Source organism: Scyliorhinus canicula, chromosome 1 (genome assembly GCF_902713615.1).
Source record: "Scyliorhinus canicula chromosome 1, sScyCan1.1, whole genome shotgun sequence".
Taxonomy (NCBI): domain Eukaryota; kingdom Metazoa; phylum Chordata; class Chondrichthyes; order Carcharhiniformes; family Scyliorhinidae; genus Scyliorhinus; species Scyliorhinus canicula.
In genome coordinates, this window is record NC_052146.1 from 82,348,371 (window position 1) to 82,368,486 (window position 20,116).

The following is a 20,116-nucleotide window of genomic DNA, read 5'->3' on the forward strand; positions in this document are numbered from 1 at the left end:
GCACTGCCCCAGGGTGTGGTTGAGGGGCATTTAATTTGAGCTTTCAAAGGAAAACTGCATAATTATCTTCAGACCGAACATTTGCTGGGCTATGAGTAAAAGGCAGGAGAGTGGGGCTAGCTGTGCAGTTCTTGACAGACCCAGCACTGATGGTGATGGTCGGCGTGAACGTGGTGTGCTGAAGGGTCTCTTTCCGTGCTGTAAAATCTATGACTGTAAGAAACACCTCCATGTAACCGTTCTATGATCACTTCATCCCCTTTTTCCTTCCCTGACTGAATCTCGAATGATTATAATTCCTCACTCAACCCTTTGCCTTCTCATTCTGACAGGTTTTCACTACTGTCCTAATTGAGTCATATTTACATTATCCAAGAGCAGGGGAAGTTAAACCAGATGTGCTGGTCAGTATTTTTTTAAATCTCAATCAACATCACAAATCAGATTATTTGGTTATTACTGTAATAATAACCAAAGGGGTACTTGAGGGGATTTTAAAGTTTTAAATGGGAGGTTTTTTTTTTATACGAATATACAAAATAGGCCCAGAAGAAGGCCATTCAGCCCCTCAACACTGCTCCACCATTCGATGAGATCATGGTTGATCTGTTTGTGTTTTAGGTTCTACATTCCTATCTACTCCCAATAATATTTTATTCCATAGACTACCAAAAATCCACCTACCCCCAAAGCCTCTTCCAGACTCCAAGGCCAACTTAATACAATTCATGCCATCCCCGACCACACTTAGGTAATTTGGACTTTCTGAATTCTCCGAGTGTACCCGAACAGGCGCCAGAGTGTGGCAACTAGGGGATTTTCATCGTAACTTCTTTGCAGCGTTAATGTAAGCCTACTTGTGACAATAATAAAGATTATCATCCTTTGTCCAGGATATTCTGGTCCAACACTGGTGCACAGGTTTCCCAGCGACAAGGGGAAATCCCGTTGACAAAGGCGGGATTGGTAAATTCTGTTGGCGGGCCGCCTCACCCGCTGAAAAACATGCGATGGTTGGTCGGTAAATCCCGCCCATAATTTCTTTTACCTCTCAATGAAGCAAGCAGGCTGTTTTTGTTGCTTTTTAAAGAGCTGGGGATCTAAATAGCTTCACATTATGACAGTTCTACAGTTCTTCTCCGCCCTTCAGGAGCATTTACGTCTACTCTAAAAATTCATCGCTCCTACAGTGTGGGTTAAGGCCCTTGCTAAAGTGAAATTGGGATATGTTTGAACTCAGCACGGAGTTCAAATGGCTCGGCTGTGTTTATGTTTCTCTAATGTTTGAACCCTGCCCCTTTCCCTTACAATGAAAGTGGGATCTGTCCTGCCCCTGCAAGTTTGGGCGATCCAGAGTTTCTATGACTGTATGTAAATCCAGACCTATTTGTATATATCCTGGAATGCAGAAGGTTAAGTGGTAATTGATTGAAGTTTTAGAATTTTGAAAAGAATTGATAAGGTAGATAAAAATAAACTATTTCAACAGGACAGGGAGAACTAACTGGACCATTCAGGAGGAAAGTTAGAATATACTTTATTATTGGGGCTGGTTTAGCTCACAAGGCTAAATCGCTGGCTTATAAAGCAGGCCAGCAGCACGGTTCGATTCCCGTACCAGCCTCCCCGGACAGGCGCCGGAATGTGGCGACTAGGGGCTTTTCACAGTAACTTCATTGAAGCCTACTCGTGACAATAAGCGATTTTCATTTCATTTTTCATTTCATTCACACAAGCGGTGTTGAAATATGGAACTCTCTCAAAAAAAACTGTAAATGCTGTGGGTTCAATGAACCATTTTAGACCCAAGAGCATTAGACTTTTATGGCCAAGTGACATGGAGACAAGCAGGTGGATGGATTTAAGATTCAGATTAACCATGGTCACATTAAAAGGAGGAACAGGATTGAGGGGTTGAATGACTTAATCCCATTCATATGTTCTATCCTCCCCTTGTGCCATCCCTTCATCGTTTTAACCAGTTTCTCTTGCATTGCCCTGTGACCTATGCTGTTCCAATGAAAATGACTCAATACTTAAAGCTCTCCTATTTGTATTTCCTAATGCCAAGTAGCACTCAAGTGAATCCATGTCGTACCTTCTTTATTCCTTGAATATCCTTCCTAAAAATGGGTAGAAGCCACCACTGCCCACAAGTGCCCTAATTGAAGACTTAGTAAGATTTCATAGTGGCTCATCATTACCTTCTGGCTTTTATATTTAAAACACTTTGAGATAAAATCAAGAATTTCATTAGCTTTACTTTGTTAGTATTAGCAACCCAAAATGATTTTAATGTTGTGTAAACTTGTCCCCAGATCTCTGTGCACCCTCACAGCACAAGCCTACTCCCTCACACTTACTGACATTGAATTCCCTATGATAGGTTTTAGTCCATTCTCCAACTTATCAATGTCCCTTTATAGTTTCCTTTGGTCTGAAGATATATAAACTAGCCATACCTCGCTGGCTTTTAAAGCAGACCAAGCAGGCCAGCAGCACGGTTCGATTCCCGTACCAGCCTCCCCGGACAGGCGCCGGAATGTGGCGACTAGGGGCTTTTCACAGTAACTTCATTGAAGCCTACTCGTGACAATAAGCGATTTTCATTTCATTTATTTTGAGACCATCTGCAAATTTGGAAATTGTTTACATTCAAATCATTGACATACAGTGGTCAGAAGTGGTCCAAAAACAAGGGGTAATTGATTGAAGTTTTAGAATTTTGAAAAGAATTGATAAGGTAGATAAAAATAAACTATTTCACTAGGACAGGGAGAACTAATTACACCATTCAGGAGGAAAGTTAGAATGTACTTCATTCACACAAGTGTGGGACTCTGCTACCCACTTTCAACTACTTTGGCACACTGTCCTTAACTCCAAATCCCTGGTTCCTTTTTGGGTTGCATATAGTTATCGCTGATACTGACCTGAGGGAGATCGATTGTTTGATCCCAGTCGCTGGACAGAGGAAGATTCGCAATATCTAATAATGTCTTCATGCAATAGTGGAGCAGAGGCTGTGACTTGCTCTCCTCCCCCGTCACCACACACAGCAGCAACATGGGCAATCCAGCCGCCCTCCGGGTAATTGAACTGCTCCGAGGACCCTGCAGATCTGATAAACCCTGGATGTAATTGGAAAGAGAAAGATGTAGCAAACAATTGATTTATGGCCTAGTGACCATTGTACCCAGAAGTTTCAGGTTAGCTAAGGAAAAGGACAAAAAACAATTCACGGCGAGCATAACTAATTGGGGGACGGTAGGTTCAATGGGGTAAGAGTTGCTATGATTGATTGGAAACGTTATTTAAAGGGATGATGGTGGATAGGCAATGGTAAATGCTCAAGGAGCGCATGGGTGAACTGCAACAATTGTTCATTCCTGTATAGCCAAACCATGACTTACAAGAGAAATTAGAGATTGTAGTAGATCAAAGGAAGATGCATACAAATTGGCCAAGAAAAATAACAGGATTGAGAGCAGTTTAGAATTCAGCAAAGGAGGACTAAGGGATTGATTAAGAAGGGGAAAATAGAGTGCACGAGTAAGCTTGCAGGGAACATCAAAGCTGACTGTGAAAAGTTTTTATAGGTATGTGAAGACACATGTAGGTCCCTTACAGTCAGAAAAAGGGGCATTTATAAGGGGAAACAAACAAATGGCTGACCAACTAAATATATACTTTGATTCTGTATTCAGATGGATACACAAATAAGATAACAGAAATGTTGGGGAACACAGGGGGCGCGATTCTCCGCCCCCCACGCCGGGTGGGAGAATAGCGGGAGGGCCTCCCGACATTTTTCACGCCCTCCCGCTATTCTCCGCCCCCCCGACCCACGCCACGAATCGACGCTCGCCGTTTTTTACGGCAAGCGGCGATTCTCAGAGGCCGATGGGCCGCGCAGCCGGGCCTTCACGCCCGTTTCAACACGACAGCAAACACACCTGCTCGCTGCCGTCATGAAACGGGCGGCAGATGCCCGTTTGGGGCATCTGAGGGCCCGATTGGCACGGCCGTGCCAATCGGGCCTTTTAACCCTTGATTTGTTACACTCAAATTTCCAGTCAGTGGCCTTGCCCTGCTGCAGGTGACTACAAGGGAGGGAGCTGACTGGTGACTAGCAGGGAAGCCCTTCATATCGGGAACAGAGCTGAACAGGAGAAATCCAGACTGCAGTCTGAGAAGGTAAGTGGTTCTCTATAAATCAGGTGACTCGTGCCCTTAACCCTTTCATTCCTCGGCTCACCGGAGTAGATTCTGAGTTACATTTTGTAAAGTAAGAGTTTTGTTTTCTGTTTCTTTTTCTTCTCACACCTACTAGAGCAGGGGTGGGCAAACTTTTCCGTGCAAGGGCCACATTCAGAAATTCACAATTTTAAAGGGCCGCATAGTATATTAATTAATAGTCCCGGTTGTAACCAATTAGCGTGCGGCATATACCTCAGCGCTTCCCCCGGCGGCATCCTGCCTTTAGCCCTCTTTTTCTCTACTTTTCAAAAATGGCGCTTCACCCGGTTATGATTCTGGGCGCCTCATACAGAACATAGAACAGTACAGCACAGAACAAGCCCTTCGGCCCTCGATGTTGTGCCGAGCAATGATCACCCTACTCAAGTCAACGTATCCACCCTATACCAGTAACCCAACAGCCCCCCCCATGAACCTTATAAAAAATAAAAAAATTTTAAAAAATAAAAAAAAATAAAAGAAAATTATTTTTTTTTTAAATTATTTTTTTTATGACTTGATCTTGGTGGGCCGCATAAAGTCCTTTGGAGGGCTGCATGCGGCCCGCAGGCCGTAGTTTTCCCACCCCTGTACTAGAGGGTGGCAAGCGAGACTCGTCTCCTCGACCAGCAAGTAAGTGATTGGCTGGTGATTGGCAAGTAGATTTTCCTTTCATTTTTCTCTGGGCATTGTAGTTGTTGCTGTAAGTTAACTTAAGGGTTTAGACATGGCATGAGATCCCAGACCCATGTCACGCTCCTTGTGTGCGATGTGGGAGTTCAGGGATGTGTCCACTGTACCTGGCTCCTTCATGTGCAAAAAATGTGTCTAGCTGCAGCTCCAGTTAGACCACTTGGCGGCTCTGGAGCTGCGGATGGACTCACTTTGGAGCATCCATGATGCTGAGGGAGTTGTGGATAGCACATTTAGCAAGTTGGTCACACCGCAGATAAAGAGCATGGAGGGAGATAGGAAATGGGTGACCACCAGACAGAGGAAGAGTAGGAAGGCAGTGCAGGTCATCTCCCTCCAAAACAGGTATATCGTTTTGGATAATGTTGAAGGAGATGGCTCACCGGGGGAAGGCAGCAGTAGCTCACCGGGGGGAAAGCAGCAGTAGCTCATCGGGGGGAAGGCAGCAGTAGCTCATCGGGGGGAAGGCAGCAGTAGCTCACCGGGGGAATGCAGCAGTAGCTCACCGGGGGGAAGGCAGCAGTAGCTCACCAGGGGAAGGCAGCAGTAGCTCACCGGGGGAAGGCAGCAGTAGCTCACCGGGGGGAAGGCAGCAGTAGCTCACCAGGGGAAGGCAGCAGTAGCTCACCGGGGGGAAGGCAGCAGTAGCTCACCAGGGGAAGGCAGCAGTAGCTCACCGGGGGAAAGCAGCAGTAGCTCACCGGGGGGAATGCAGCAGTAGCTCTCGGGGGGAAAGCAGCAGTAGCTCACCGGGGGAATGCAGCAGTAGCTCACCGGGGGGAATGCAGCAGTAGCTCTCGGGGGGAAAGCAGCAGTAGCTCACCGGGGGAATGCAGCAGTAGCTCACCGGGGAAAGGCAGCAGTAGCTCACCGGGGGGAAAGCAGCAGTAGCTCACCGGGGGAAGGCAGCAGTAGCTCACCGGGGGAAAGGCAGCAGTAGCTCACAGGGGGGAAGGCAGCAGTAGCTCTCGGGGGGAAAGCAGCAGTAGCTCACCGGGGAAATCAGCAGTAGCTCACCGGGGGGAAGGCAGCAGTAGCTCACCGGGGGAAGGCAGCAGTAGCTCACCGGGGGAAAGGCAGCAGTAGCTCACAGGGGGGAAGGCAGCAGTAGCTCACCGGGGGGAAGGTAGCAGTAGCTCACCGGGGGGAAGGCAGCAGTAGCTCACCGGGGGGGAAGGCAGCAGTAGCTCACGGGGGGAAGGCAGCAATAGCTCACCGTGGGGGAAGGCAGCAGTAGCCCGGTTCGTGGCACCATGGCTGGCTCTGCTGCACAGGAGGGCAGGAAAAGAGTGGTAGAGCTATAGTGATCGGGGATTTGATTGTAAGGGAGGTAGACAGACGTTTCTGCAGACTCAAACGAAACTCCAGACAGGTATATTGCCTCCCGGGTGCAAGGGTCCTGGATGTCTCAGAGCGGCTGCAGTACATTCTAAAGAGGGAGGGTGAACAGCCAGCTGTCGTGGTACATATAGGCACCAACAATATAGGTAAAAAATGGGATGAGGTCCAACATGCTGAATTTGTGGAGTTAGAGATAAACTAAAAAGTTTATCTCTAGGACCTCAAAGGTAGTAATCTCGGGATTGCTACCAGTGTCACGTGCTAGTCAGAGTAGGAAGGACAGGATAGATAGAATTAATACATGGCTTGAGAGATGGTGCAGGAGGGAGGGCCTCAGATTTTTGGGACATTGGAACCAGTTCTGGGAGAGGTGGGACCATTACAAATCGGACGGTCTACACCTGGGCAGGACTGGAACTAATATCCGAGGGGGATTGTTTGCCAGCGTTGTTGGGGAGAGTTTAAATTAATGTGGCAGGGGGATGGGAACCAATGCAGGAAGTCAGAAGGTAGTAATGAGGGGACAGAAACAACTGCTAGTAAGGAGAAAAGTGGAAGGCAGAGAAACAGATTGAACTGCCTAGTATGGCAGGAAGGTGGGAACCAGAGCAGCAGGTCAGCAGGAGAAATAACTGAGGGAGAGCTTCAGAATAAGGCCAGTAAGATTAAGAGGAAGAGCAGGCAGAGAGTGGTTGGTTAACGCAGGTGGGTTAGTGGGCTGAAGTGCATTAGTTTCAATGTGAAGAGTATTGTTGTGGTGGGTGATTCTAACTTTCCCTATACTGACTGGGACTCACTTTTTGATGGAGACATGGATGGAGCAGAATTTGTTTAGATTGCCCAACTCAGGAAAGGGCCATATTAGACCTGGTGCTGGGGAATGAGCCCAGCCAGGTGATCGAAGTTTCAGTAGGAGATCATTTCGGGAACTGTAATCATAATTCTGTAAGTTTTAAACTGCTTATGGAAAAGGACAAGAGTGGTCCTCAGGTGAAGGTGTTAGATTGGGGGAAGGCTAATTACAACAGCATTAGGCAGGATCTGGAGAGTGTTGATTGGGCGAGGCTGGTTGAGGGAAAATCAACAGCCGGCATGTAGGAGGCTTTCAAATCTCAGTTGATTAAAATTCAGGACCGGCGACTTTCAGTGGAGGCCATGGAGTAGGAGGTCGCTTATTTGGTAGCTCCAGCTCGTGGTGGACTTTTGGGACCTTTAGTGGGATTTGATCGGTAAAGTTGGAGGCGGGCAAAACCAGAGAGGGGGGATCCCCCACCAGTTTATGGAGACATGGACGGGAAGTGGTCTGAAAAGAAAAAATTGACGGGCAAAAAAAAAAGGATGTGGAATCTACAGCACAGGAGAACATGACGGGGATACAGGAGCTGGGATTGGCAGCCCAGTGGTCAATGGAGCAGCTGGTGAAATTTATACAGGAGAGTTTTACCAAATACAAGAGGGATTGTTTGTACCCGATTAAGACAGGGATTGATCGGGTGGAACAATGACTAGAAGCCCAGGGACTGGCGATCCAGTACGTGGAAGAGAAGGTGGCTGAGCACGAGGACCAGCTAACCGCGATGGAGGCGGAGATGGGGCTGATGAGGGACCACCAGAAAAGACTGCAGGAGAAGGTGGAGGATCTGGAGAACAGGTCCCGCAGTCAGAATCTGAGCATCATTGGCCTCTCGGAGTGCATCGAGGGATCGGACGCAGGGGCATACGTGGTGCACATGTTTGAAAAGCTGCTGGCCGATGCGGTGTTTGCTCGACCTTTGAAAGTAGACAGGGCGCAGAGAGCGCTTGTGAGGAAGCCGCGCCTGAATAAGCCGCCGAGGGCGATGGTGGTGCGAATGCCCCGTTTCCTGGATAAGGAACAGATTTTGCCGTGGGCCAAGCAGACACGGAGCTCCAAATGGAATAACAATGAGCTGCGCATCTATCAGGACTTGGGTCTGGAACTGGCCAAAAGAGTGAGCTTTAATAGGGTAAAATCGGTCCTCTTCAAGAAGGGGGTGAAGTTTGGAATGCTGTATCCAGCTCGTTTGTGGGTCACATACGATGGTCAAGAACATGACTTTGGATCACCGGATAAGGTGATGGACTTTGTTAAGGACAAAACACAGGCTGGTGATTGAGGACATTGAAATTGGGGGGCCAATAATGCCGTATCTGGCTGTTAAATTTATTTTTGTTTTGGGCTGTATGTGGCGTGCTTTCTGTATCAACTTTTGGGTCATTGCTCAGTTTTTTATGTGAGTTAACTTTGTTCTTGTGGGTGGATGGTGGGTTGAGTTTTCTTCTTTGTGTTTATTGGGGATTGTGATGTTTTGAATATGTATGTCCGAGCGGTGGGGAGGGAGAACAATAGGGGGTAGGATGTTCGGCGCCATGGGCGGGGGCTAACAAGCCAGCTGGACGGGCTCGCTGACGGAAACGCAGTGGGGGGGACGAGCAGCTGATAAGTTTGCTAAGGGGGGAGGTTGGGATTGTTGTTTTGTTAATGGGGGGGGGGGGGAGTTGCTCTGCTGACACGGGACAGTGTTGTTGGGAGACAAATGGGTGGGTGCCCGAGGGCAGGCCTGAGGAGGCGCGGGACGCGAGCTGGAGGCTGGCCTAAGAAGGGTGATGGTTGATCAGCAGGGGTGGGGGTGGGCTGATCACATGGAACATTAGAGGGCTGAATGGGCTGGTCAAGAAGGCTCGCGTGTTTGCGCATTTGAGGAGATTGAAGACGGACGTGCCAATGCTACAACTGAGGGTTGCGGATCAGACTTGACTGAGGAAGGGGTGGGTCAGGCAAGTATTCCATTTGGGGTTGGACTCTAAGACTAGGGGGGGTCACAATCCTGATAAGCATATGAGAGTGGAGGGAGCATTGGTGTGGGCTCCAATTTGTGATAATCACCGGTTTGTTCCACGGAGGCTGGATGGGGGCTTTCGGAGGTGGCAGAGAGCAGGGATTGAGAGGATGGGAGATCTATTTATTGATGGGAGCTTTCCTTGTCTGGAAGATTAGGAGGAGAAGTTTGAATTGCCAGGAGGGAATGGGTTTCGATATCTGCAGATAAGGGGTTTTGTGCGAAGGCAAGTTTTGACCTTCCGCCCCTACCGCCACAGGGGATACAGGACAGGGTAGTTTCTAGAGCGGGGTTGGAAGAGGGGAAGGTTTTGGATATGTACAAAGAGTTTATGGAGTGGGAGGAAACTCAAATAGATGAGCTAAAGGATAAGTGGGAAGATGAGCTAGGTGCGAGGTAGAGGCTGGTCTGTGGGCGGATGCTTTGAGCAGAGTCAACACATCCTCATCATGTGCCAGGCTCAGCCTGATACGATTCAAGCTGGTTCACCGGGCACACATGACGGTGGACTGGATGAGCAATTTTTGCAGGATAGAGGACAAGTGTGTGAGGTGTGTGGAGGGTTAGCAAACCATGTCCATATGTTTTGGGCATGCCCGAAGCTTAGGGGATACTGGCAGGGATTTGTGGATAGTCAGATGCTCTTTCCTAGGGTAGGAGACTCAAGTACTAGAGGACGTAGGTTTAAAGTGCGTGGGGAAAAGTTTAGAACAGATGTGTGAGATAAGTTTTTTTACACAGAGTGTGGTAAATATATGGGACTGGATTCTCCACCCCGTTGCGCCACATTTCAGGTTCACCTCACCGGCCAAATGCTCTGTTACGCCGGCTAGTCAATGGGGTTTCCTATTGTGGGGCAGCCCCACGCCGTCGGGAAATCCCTGGGCTGCCGGCAAAACGGAGCATCCCGCCGGCGGAGAATCCAGCCCATGGAACGCGCTGCCTGGGGAGGTGGTGGGAGCAGGTACGATGGCAGCATTTAAGGGGCATCTAGACAAACATATGAATAGGATGGGAATGGAAGGATACGGACACCATAAGTGGATACGGTTTTAGTTTAGGCAGGCTTGGAGGGCCAAAGGGCCTGTTCCTGTGCTGTTGCCATCTCCACTCATTCACAGTTCCAAACTGTCTGTGGAAGAGCCACCATACCTGGGGAGCAGGCCTTTAAACTGACCTAAATCAAAAGTTTTGAACATGTGTACATCAGTGTCACACCGCCAGCGGGTCTCAAGTACCTGATCCAGGATCTGTCGGGGAATTGCCTTCAGTTCTGGAGACTGTTGTTTCAGAAGAGATGCACAGAACCTGGTCAGTCCAGCACTGCAGCCTTCCACTGCCCCCTGCAGATAAACAGTAAAACTGGTTAAGTCAAACACTTACAACCCGGTGGATTACAGACACATGTGCCTGTGTTTGGTATCTCGGTGGGCGCCACATAGCTGCATTTAGCATTTTGGTAGGTGCTGTTGAACCGTATTTGGTATTTCACTGGATCCCCAAGTGACTCGGGGGCAGCAGTGCTGAACCTGTTGTGGGGATTGAGTGCTGCAGCAACCAAGGGGTGAAAGCAAGGGAGGGAGCCTCCAGAAAAAACAATGACAAAAGCAACATCGGAAAAATAGCTTCAATGATGTTTTAACTGTGGAAGGAGCTGATTGGTGAATAGCTGGACATGGACATGTTTCTGGAAGTAGAGGCTTGCCAGGGCACCTCAGCCACGTGGAATGTACATCGTGTGCCAGGTGGGAAAGCCTGGATGACCGCATGTGCAGAAATTGGCGTCAGCGAGAACAGCTTGAGCTCCGGGGGTTGTGACATGGTCGACGCACCAAAACCAAGCACGCCCTGTGCCATAACGTGCTGCCGGTGAGCTAAACAGGCCAAGAATGGCACTTCTGCCCCTCGGTGGGAGGCTGTACTGTCCTTGAGAGCTGCTGGCCAATCTGGTTGTCCCACCAAATATATTATGCAAGACCACTTGGGTAGTGTTAATTAGCTGGAGGCGGGCTTTCTACCTCCCACTTGGGAGGAAATCCTGCCTGGGAGAGCTCTGGACACTACTGGGACACAGGCAGTCCCACCGGTCTACGTGCCAGTGCCAAGAGAACCAGTAAGACCAGAATCCTGCGTCAGGGATTGAAAGAGGGGCCTGGTGGTTGGGATGTGTGGGGAGTTAGGGTGTCATGATGGAGAATGAGTACCGGGGTCGGGGGAGCTGACCTTGTATCTGATCTGGAAAAACACCCCCCCCCCCCGCCTTCCTCTCCCACTCAAGGCCTGAGCAAACCTGTTGGAATTCTTCCTTGCCCTGTACTTCAGGGATGTGAGGGGGAACTTTTTTTTTTTACACGAATGGTAATAACCTGGAACTCTTAAGAAGAGGGCTGGAAGTGGGATATCATTTCAAAAGAAAATTGGATGGGCACTTAATGGAAACAAACGGATAGGGATACGGGGATAGAGCGTATGGAATGGGGCTGACTGGATTACTCTGCAGAAGGACAGCATCGACTCGATTGGAAAAATAGCCTCCTTCTAGAACATAGAACATAGAACAGTACAGCACAGAACAGGCCCTTCGGCCCTCAATGTTGTGCCGAGCCATGATCACCCTACTCAAACCCACGTATCCACCCTATACCCGTAACCCAACAACCCCCCCCCCCTAACCTTACTTTTATTAGGACACTACGGGCAATTTTGTATGGCCAATCCACCTAACCCGCACATCTTTGGACTGTGGGAGGAAACCGGAGCACCCGGAGGAAACCCACGCACACAGGGGGAGGACGTGCAGACTCCACACAGACAGTGACCCAGCCGGGAATCGAACCTGGGACCCTGGAGCTGTGAAGCATTTATGCTAACCACCATGCTACCCTGCTGCCCCTGACATAAGAATTTTATGGTAAGAGCACTTCCAGTTTTTGTTTATTTTTATTTCAGATTTCCAAACCCCGCAGTATTTTGCTTTGTTCCAGCATAATTTCCCTACTTGTCCTATGTCTCGAAGGATGTATCACCCCACTGTCCCGAATGGTTCCTATTTAGATTCAATTAATATAGTGAGAGGGGAGGAATTAAGGCGTCTTGAAAGAGGATCCCAAATTAGCTCAGAGGCAGGAAACAAAGGTAATGGTGGGTGGCGGGTGGCTGGAAGCCTGTTTCCAGTGAGGCTCCAAATAGTGCTAGTTCCCTTGCTGTTTGTGGTATATCAATGACTTTAACTTGCACACAGATGATACAAAAATTGGCTGCGTGGCTGATAATGATAATGAAGAATACTGTAGAAGATATCAATGAACTAGTCAGGTGGTGGGGTGGGGGAGGGAGGAGAACTGGGGGGACAATGGCAAAATGAGTTCAACCCATGGAAATACACAGTAATGCATTTGGGGAAACCTAACAAGACCAGGGAGCACACAAAAAAACAGGTTACTGTGAGGTGCAGAGGACCTTGGAGTGGATGCCTACTGATCCCTAAAGACTGCATGACAGATAGATACGGTAGTCAAGAGACATACAGCATACTTGCCCTTATTAGCCAAAGCATAGAATATACGAGCAAGACGGTTGTGTACTACATGCAGTTCTGGCCATTGTACTCGGAAAGATGTAATTGCACTACACAGACAACAGGAGAGATTTAGCAGGATAAGTCCTGATCTGGAGAATGATAGCTATGAGGAAAGATTGGAGAAGCAGGGCTCGTTTTCTTTGGAACAGAGAAGGCTAATTGGAGGGTCCATAACCAGGGACATATATTTCGGCCAAGAGGTAGGAGATTTAGATGAGATGTGAGGGGAAGTTTTTTCACCCGTGATGGAGATCCAGAACGCGCTGCCCAAAGGGTGATAGAGGCAGAAACCCTCATAGCATTCAAAAGGTGCTTTGATATACACTTAAGGGCTGTAGCTTACAAAGCTATGAACCAAGAAAGAGGGATTGGACTGAATGGTCCATTGACAGCAGGTGTGAAGTGATGAGATAATGGCCTTGATCTGTCAATTTCTATGATTCTATGATTGTGTTTGATAAATTGAAGTGTTACTATGCAGCTGATGGTTTAACATCAAGTATTATCCTTCGCCTTAAATTGTAAACACTCACCCAGTGCCGACATTTCAGAAGAATGTTCAAGAAAACCCCTGCGATGTTCTGTATCTGTGTCACAGAGAGCAGGTGAGTCGAATCTGCAGAGGAATGGGGTGAAAGTCCAAGCTCCACCAGGTATCCCAGGAGCAGACCCAACTCCTGCCAATGAGCAAAGACAAAGTGTCAAACCTTCCCCCAACTTGTTGTTTAATGAGACTCCACATGTGCTGGCAACCTTCCAGAACCTCAACAGATGTTGTGGGCACTCAATGTCAGTGTGTGTGTTGGTCACTCACCAACACCTCACCCAATGCCCCCAGGTGTGAATTGAGACTATGGAGCCAGGAGTTTCCAACGGCCAACGTGGGTGGCATGTGGCACAGTGGTTAGCACTGCTGCCTCACAGCGTCAGAGACCAGGGTTCAATTCTGGCCTTGGGTGACTGTCTGTGGAGTTTGCACGTTCTCCCCGTGTCTGCGTGGGTTTCCTCCTGCAGCCCAAAAATGTGTAAGTTAGATGGGGCTACGGGGCTAAGGCAGGGGAGTGGGCCTGAGCTAAGTGACCTCTTTCTGCTGTAGGAATTCTATGATCCTAACACATAACATCAGATGAGATGCCAAGTTTCAGCTCAATAATCAGTTTGCTGTTGAATTGTACAAAGCATCAAAGTTGACTGGAACCTGTCAACAGGTAGACACATTTGAAGTTGCTGATAGCAGCAAAGGTAACAGAGGCACTGGTCATAATCTTTGTTCCTATTCTTGCTTTCTATTCTTTTGTTACTTGTATCTCTCCCGGTCTGTTGGTGGATTCCAGTTTTATGTTGTATTTGTGCAAGCCCCGCCTTCATATTGTCTCTAAATTCATTTATTGACTGTATGTTGATAAACTCAAATACTTTGAGTATCTCCCATTGTATATGTGTAGAACCTGTCCCTATCTTCTTGTGAGGATAATTTACAATGCACCATACTTCCACTCTTAATTTCTCTGGAGCCAGTCACCTCGGCTCATGTTGGTTGTGGAAAGGACCTATTGAATGAAGATTTCGCAGGTACCAGGTTTACTGAAGAGCTTACCCTGAGCGTAACCCAGCAGCAGGTTAGGATCAGTTTGTCATCCTCAGTTAACAGCACCGAGTCGTCTCCAACATCCTGCTCCAGACCTTTTCCCACAGCTATCACAGCCTTGACAGCAATTCCCATATCAGCAAAGGATGGAGCTGTATCTGGAAAAAATGGAAAACAATGATTAATTTTATCTTCCCCACTCTCAAAGACACTGACTGTGGAGTGGACTCTGGAATCTAACCAACAGTTTGGGTTGTTTTTATGGACAGATTATATTGGAGGATTCATGGAGGGGGTTACGGCCAGGTGGAAGGAGGAATTCCACGTTCTCATGCGAGAGGCTTGGTTTAATCCAACTCAAAGTAGTTTATTCATTGCACCTGACTAGGTCTAGAAGTGTTCTTTCTTTGGAGGGGTGGGATTTTGTTGTCCCTTGCAAGTTTCCTTTCATAATCCATTTTAGTAGCTCTTATAAGCTGATTTACTTCCCTTTGCTAGTCTTTGTATCTATCCTATTCATCTGGATCTGTGCTATTTTTTACATTTTTGTAAGCCCTTTCATTTAGTTTTATGCTGTCCCTAACGTCTTTAGTTGTCCATGGCTATTTTCTTTGTGAAAAAGAGCCTTTTCCTCTCAGGGGTATGTACTTGCTGTATCTCGTTTTTTTTCTCTAAATTTAGAGTCCCCAAAATTTTTTTCCAATTAAGGGGCAATGAACAATCAACCTAACCTGCACATCTTTGGGTTGTGGGGGTAATACTCACGTCGGCACGGGGAGAATGTGCAAACTCCACAACAGACAGTGACCCAGGGCGGGGATTGAACCTGGGTCCTCAGCACCATAGGCAGCAGTGCTAACCACTACGCCACCATGCTGCCCTATTTCTGCACCTCGTTAAATATTTCTTTAAATATTCTCTTTCTTAAAATAAATTTAGAGTACCTAATTCTTTTTTCTCCCAATTAAGGGGCAATTTAGTATCATCAATCCACCTACTCTGCACATCTTTGGGTTGTGGGGATGAGACCCACGCAGACACGGGGAGAATGTGCAAACTCCACACGGACAGTGACACGGCGGGGGTTGAACCCAGGTCCTCAGCACTCTAGGCAGCAATGCTAACACTGTGCCGCCCTGTTTAAATATTCTCCACTGATCTTCAGTTATTTAACCCATTAACAGAACTTCCCAGTTTACCGTGGACAGTCCCTGCCTCATCCTGTTCAACTCAGCCTTACCCAAGTCTAAAATTCGAGTATCTGAATCGTGCTGTTCACTTTAAAATGATACATTAAATTCAATCAGGTTGTGATCATTATTTGATAAAATGTTCATGCGCAGTTAGACTACTAATTAAATTTGGCTCATTACTCATAACTAAATCTAATATTATCTTTCCGCTTATTACATCTAGTATATTGTTGCAGGAAACCATCCCAGACACATTCCAGAAATTCACTACCTTTCTGACAGGACCGTGTCTGCCTCTCCCAATCTATGTGTAAGTTAAAATCCCTCATTCATACTATTCTGCCTTTGTTACGTACTTGCCTAATTTCTATATTTGTAAAACCTAGCACCTCAGAACTGCTACCAGGGGGTCAATACACAACACCTATTCCAGTTTTAGATCCTTTTTTGTCCCTCAGTTCCACCCATATGGTCACCACTGGATGCTTTCCCCTCATTATATCCTCCCTCACCATTGAAGTGATAGTATTTCTAATCAGTAAGGTTACTCCACCCCGTTTGCCATATTCTCTCCCTCCAGTAAACTTTATAACCAGATATATTTAGTTCCCAGTCCTGACCATCCTGCATCCATGTCTCCGTAATAGCTACTACATCAGAATTTTCCATTTGAATTTGCGCCTGCAGCTCATCTAGTTTGTTCCTTACACACCGTGTATTAGTACATAGAATATCATTCGGGTGAAAAAAGCACCAAGGATTCACCCTTCCCATCTGAGTCAAAAAAGAAGACAAAGCCCTGGCCATCCCAGATGGAACAAGAGATTTTAGGTTTGGAATGACCCAGTTTCGGGTCCAAAGCTCAGATCCCCACCTAAAATAAGCTGATGTAAGTCAAGATTGGGGAGGGAGATCACCTGGGAGTTAATAAGATTCATATCATCCCAGTTGGTGACATAAACATCAACCATAACTACCAGGGTGTTCAACAGGAGGCCACAAAATATAACATATTGACCACTGGGGCCGGTTATAATGTCAGAGGGGGAAAACTGAACTCTTTTATTAATTAGAATTGCCGTACCCCTGGCCCTGCCATTGAAACCGGAATGAAAAACCTGCCTAACCCACCCCTTGTGCAGCCTGGTCTGATCCCTGACACGCAAGTGAGTGTCCTGCAAAAAAACATTGAAGTTTTAGCTCTGAGATGGGAAAATACCCCAACCTCTTCACTGGGTCATTCAAATCTCTAATGCCTCAGGTGACCAAACAGATTGGAGGTCTCCCACCACATCTTAATCGGGTGTCAGCCATTCCCACCAAGAGAGATCAAGGGACACTGATAAGGTAGAGCACAAAGATCCACTCAAGATGGCCACCAAGCCAAGTCAGAGGCCTGGGCAAACAAAACAAAAATCTAACTCCCCGATTAGCAGGGAGACAAAATCCCGTTGGCCCTTTATCTGTAACTGTTCTTGCGCTGAGGGCAAGGTGGGCGCAAGAGTGGCGGCCACAGTGGAGACCCTGGTGCAGGACGTTCACTCCAAGGGGCAGGCTATGTTCACAGCATGGTTCAGACCATGAACATCAGGGTTGAGGGCACGAACTGCATGGTGAGAGCATATCTGGGCATTCTAGATTGCCAGGGCCAAAGACAGTGGAACTATTGGATCTCAAGTCAACTGCCCCTCTATCCCAAGGAACAACCCGAAGAGGAGGATCAGCTGATCATAGACCTGGGCCTCCCACCCAAGAGACTCTGGGGGTGGCCAGCCCATCCGACTTTCCTCTTACTCAGCCGTGGATCCTGGGGAACACCAAGACGTAGCAGCAGGATTAAGAAGGTGAAGAAGTTATAGTTTCACAGTGTGGGCACGGGTGTTGTTAGCCGCTTGTACATAGCGAGCACCTATGTAATAATGTGAGCACCTCTGTAATGTATCAAACGTAAGTTCTTGTGCCTTCCTGCTCTCATTCTATTGTTCCATAACGTGCCGCATTCACATCGATGTCCATCTAACACGTAAAGGATGAATGCTGGGAAATGGTACTGCCTTCATCTTGTGTCTGCGAGGATGTCAGCTCAGTTGTTGGCCTTCCCTCACACAGACAGGACACATTCATGTCAGTGTCACCCTGACCACGAGGAACTCCGCCCCCCCCCCCCCCCCCACCCCCCCAACAAATACTCAACCCCACCACTCAACCCAGTCATTTGGGGAAAGTCTGATCCCAGCACATGGAACCCAGCGGTTACACCCTTGTGAGAGCCGTTCCTCTGGCATCAGTGACGCCTTTTCTCAGGAGGTATATCGAGCTGAGGAGAAGCCTGCATTAGTTGAGATGGCTCTGAGCGCGTATCATCACCCAGAGATTATCCTGGTCACAGGGAGTCTGCGAGCTCCCTTTATGCCAGGCAGCAGTCAGACATTCACAGGAGATCTATGAGGACCAATGCTGCATTCTCACTGCAAGTCATTATCATCATGCTCCTGCATTGTGTGGACCATGAGCAACTGCAAATTCCCATGACAGAGGCGATATCAGTGTTGCGTAGACACTGTCACCACTCAGTGAGGAAGGCCCATCTCCCGTGATGGGATTTTAGTGTCCATCCTAGTTCAGATTACAAGTGAAACAGGAGGCTATCAAGGCATCCCTATTCGGGCACATGACGGCCTTCCTCTGGGGGTTCCCCCACAACATCCTCTTCATCAGAGATATGCCGCTCATCTATCTCCTCCTTTGCCAGCTCCTCAGCCCATTGCAGCACCAGGTTTTGGAGGGCATAGCACACCACTGGAGGACTGTACCTGACTGGCTGGTCGAGGCACTGGAACCGCATTTCAAGATGTCAATCGTCTGTTCTGCCAACGCGTGGGTCACAGTATGAGCCTGATTGTAACGGTTCTCTGCTCCACTGTGGCCTGTGGACGTTCTCCAGGAACCTAACACACAGCTGTGGGATGTGTTTGGCATGGTCGCAGATGATGTGGACATTCAGGGAGTGGGTGGGTGCTCCTGCGGTTTATGAAGGAGACACCTTAACTCCATGGGGAATGGACAGCCAAGTGCCTGAAATCTATGACTCCCTGCATTGTGAGAAACGAGGTATCTGGGCGAACCCCATGGCTCTGCCGTCCTGTCCAACCTGGTCCTGGTCAAATTAATGTTGCAGTGTACCCTTGTGAACAGCGCATCAATAACCTCCCTGATCACTAATGTACGGAGGTCTTGGAGGTACCACAAAGGTCACTGGTGGAGGCCTGAAAGGAGCCATTGGCATAGAAATTTAAGGCAGTTGTGACATTCTGGGCAACAGGTAGTGGGTTGCCTCTCAGTTCAGGAGGCGCCAACTCTTGGAGAACCTGGCTAGGTGAGTGATTGTGTCCCTGGGCATCCGGAGTCATCACCTCCTACACGGGTTCTCATTCATCTCCAAGGACATCAGCCGCCATCTGTAAACATGGGCCGATGATGTTGCCTCCAAGCGACCACTGTAGACCAACCTCCAGATGTTGACAGGTCGTGCCACCCCCTCCTCCTCAGGTTCATGCCGCTGTTCAGCCACACTTTGAAATTGGTGTAATCTCTATTGCCTCAGAGTGAGAAGGACAACTGTCAATGCCATTGGTTCCGTGTTTGTATCTGTACTAACTGACAGACAGAATAGAAAATAAGTGGCCATTGAGGAATCCAATCCATGTGCTGACCCATTGCCCATTCTGCCCGTGGAGCATCCTTGTGATGCTCGGTGACTGCTGTGCTTGTCTTCACACTCCGCTCCACTCCCTTACAATCTCCCACATTGGACAAGACCAGACACCACACAAGCCTCCCTCCACTCCAGCGGGACAGATGGATATCTACATTGGAGACCCTTTTCAGCACTCGGGTCTCATGAAAGACAAAAGCATCAGGCCCAGGGTTAAGTGAACAGCCCTTTGCGCAAACCTCTCGGGCCTGGGGGTGGGGATGGCCTGTGAGGACACCACTTCAACAACGCTTGTTGGAGCTAGGCAGCCTGGGGAGCTCTGAATCCTTTACCTCGTGTCTGCTCCCCCTCTCAGCAAATGCTGAGGGAAAGTCTTTGAATTCATGGCATTGGAAGCTCATCATGCAAAGGGTTAACTCATTATAGCAGCAATCAGTGGCACCAGCATGCGTCACATTTAAGTAACTGAATATAATTGGCTCATCTAACAAAGCTAAGGAAATGTTAATAGACAAGTGGGTTCCAACAGTGTAGCAGCGGTGTGTACCATCTACAGAAACACTGCAGGAACACACCAAAGCTCCTTTGACAGCACCTTCCAAACGCACAACCACTGCCATCTAGAAAGACAGGGGCAGCAGATACCTGGGAACACCACCTGGAAGTTCCCCTCCAAGGCGCTCACCATCCTGACTTGGAAAAATATCGCTGTTCCTTCACTGTCGTTGGGCCAAAATCCTGGAACTGCCCCTCTAACAGTACTGTGGGTTTTACTACACCACATGGATTGCAGCGGTTCAAGAAGGCAGTTCACCACCACCTTCTCAAGGGCAATTAGGGATGGGCAATGAATGCTGGCCTTGCCAGTGAAGCTTGCATTTCAAGAATGAATAAAGAAACTCCCTGAAG

General features: G+C 48.1%; 1 protein-coding gene across 7 annotated transcripts in view; it reads right to left on the reverse strand.

The window, feature by feature from the left end:
* The window catches only part of si:ch211-225b11.4 (thyroid adenoma-associated protein homolog), a 188,859-nt gene that overhangs the window by 61,169 nt on the left and 107,574 nt on the right, over positions 1–20,116 (reverse strand). For all 7 annotated transcript variants that reach the window (XR_005460320.1, XR_005460324.1, XR_005460317.1 and 4 more), the window contains exons 17-20: positions 14,309–14,457; positions 13,245–13,388; positions 10,370–10,474; positions 2,934–3,131 (exon numbers count right to left, since the gene is read on the reverse strand). Coding sequence is in view for 1 of the 7 variants with exons in the window: in XM_038794198.1 (XP_038650126.1) it covers positions 2,934–3,131; positions 10,370–10,474; positions 13,245–13,388; positions 14,309–14,457 (596 nt within the window). In the remaining 6 variants the exon portion in view is untranslated. The remainder of the gene's footprint in view (positions 1–2,933; positions 3,132–10,369; positions 10,475–13,244; positions 13,389–14,308; positions 14,458–20,116) is intronic.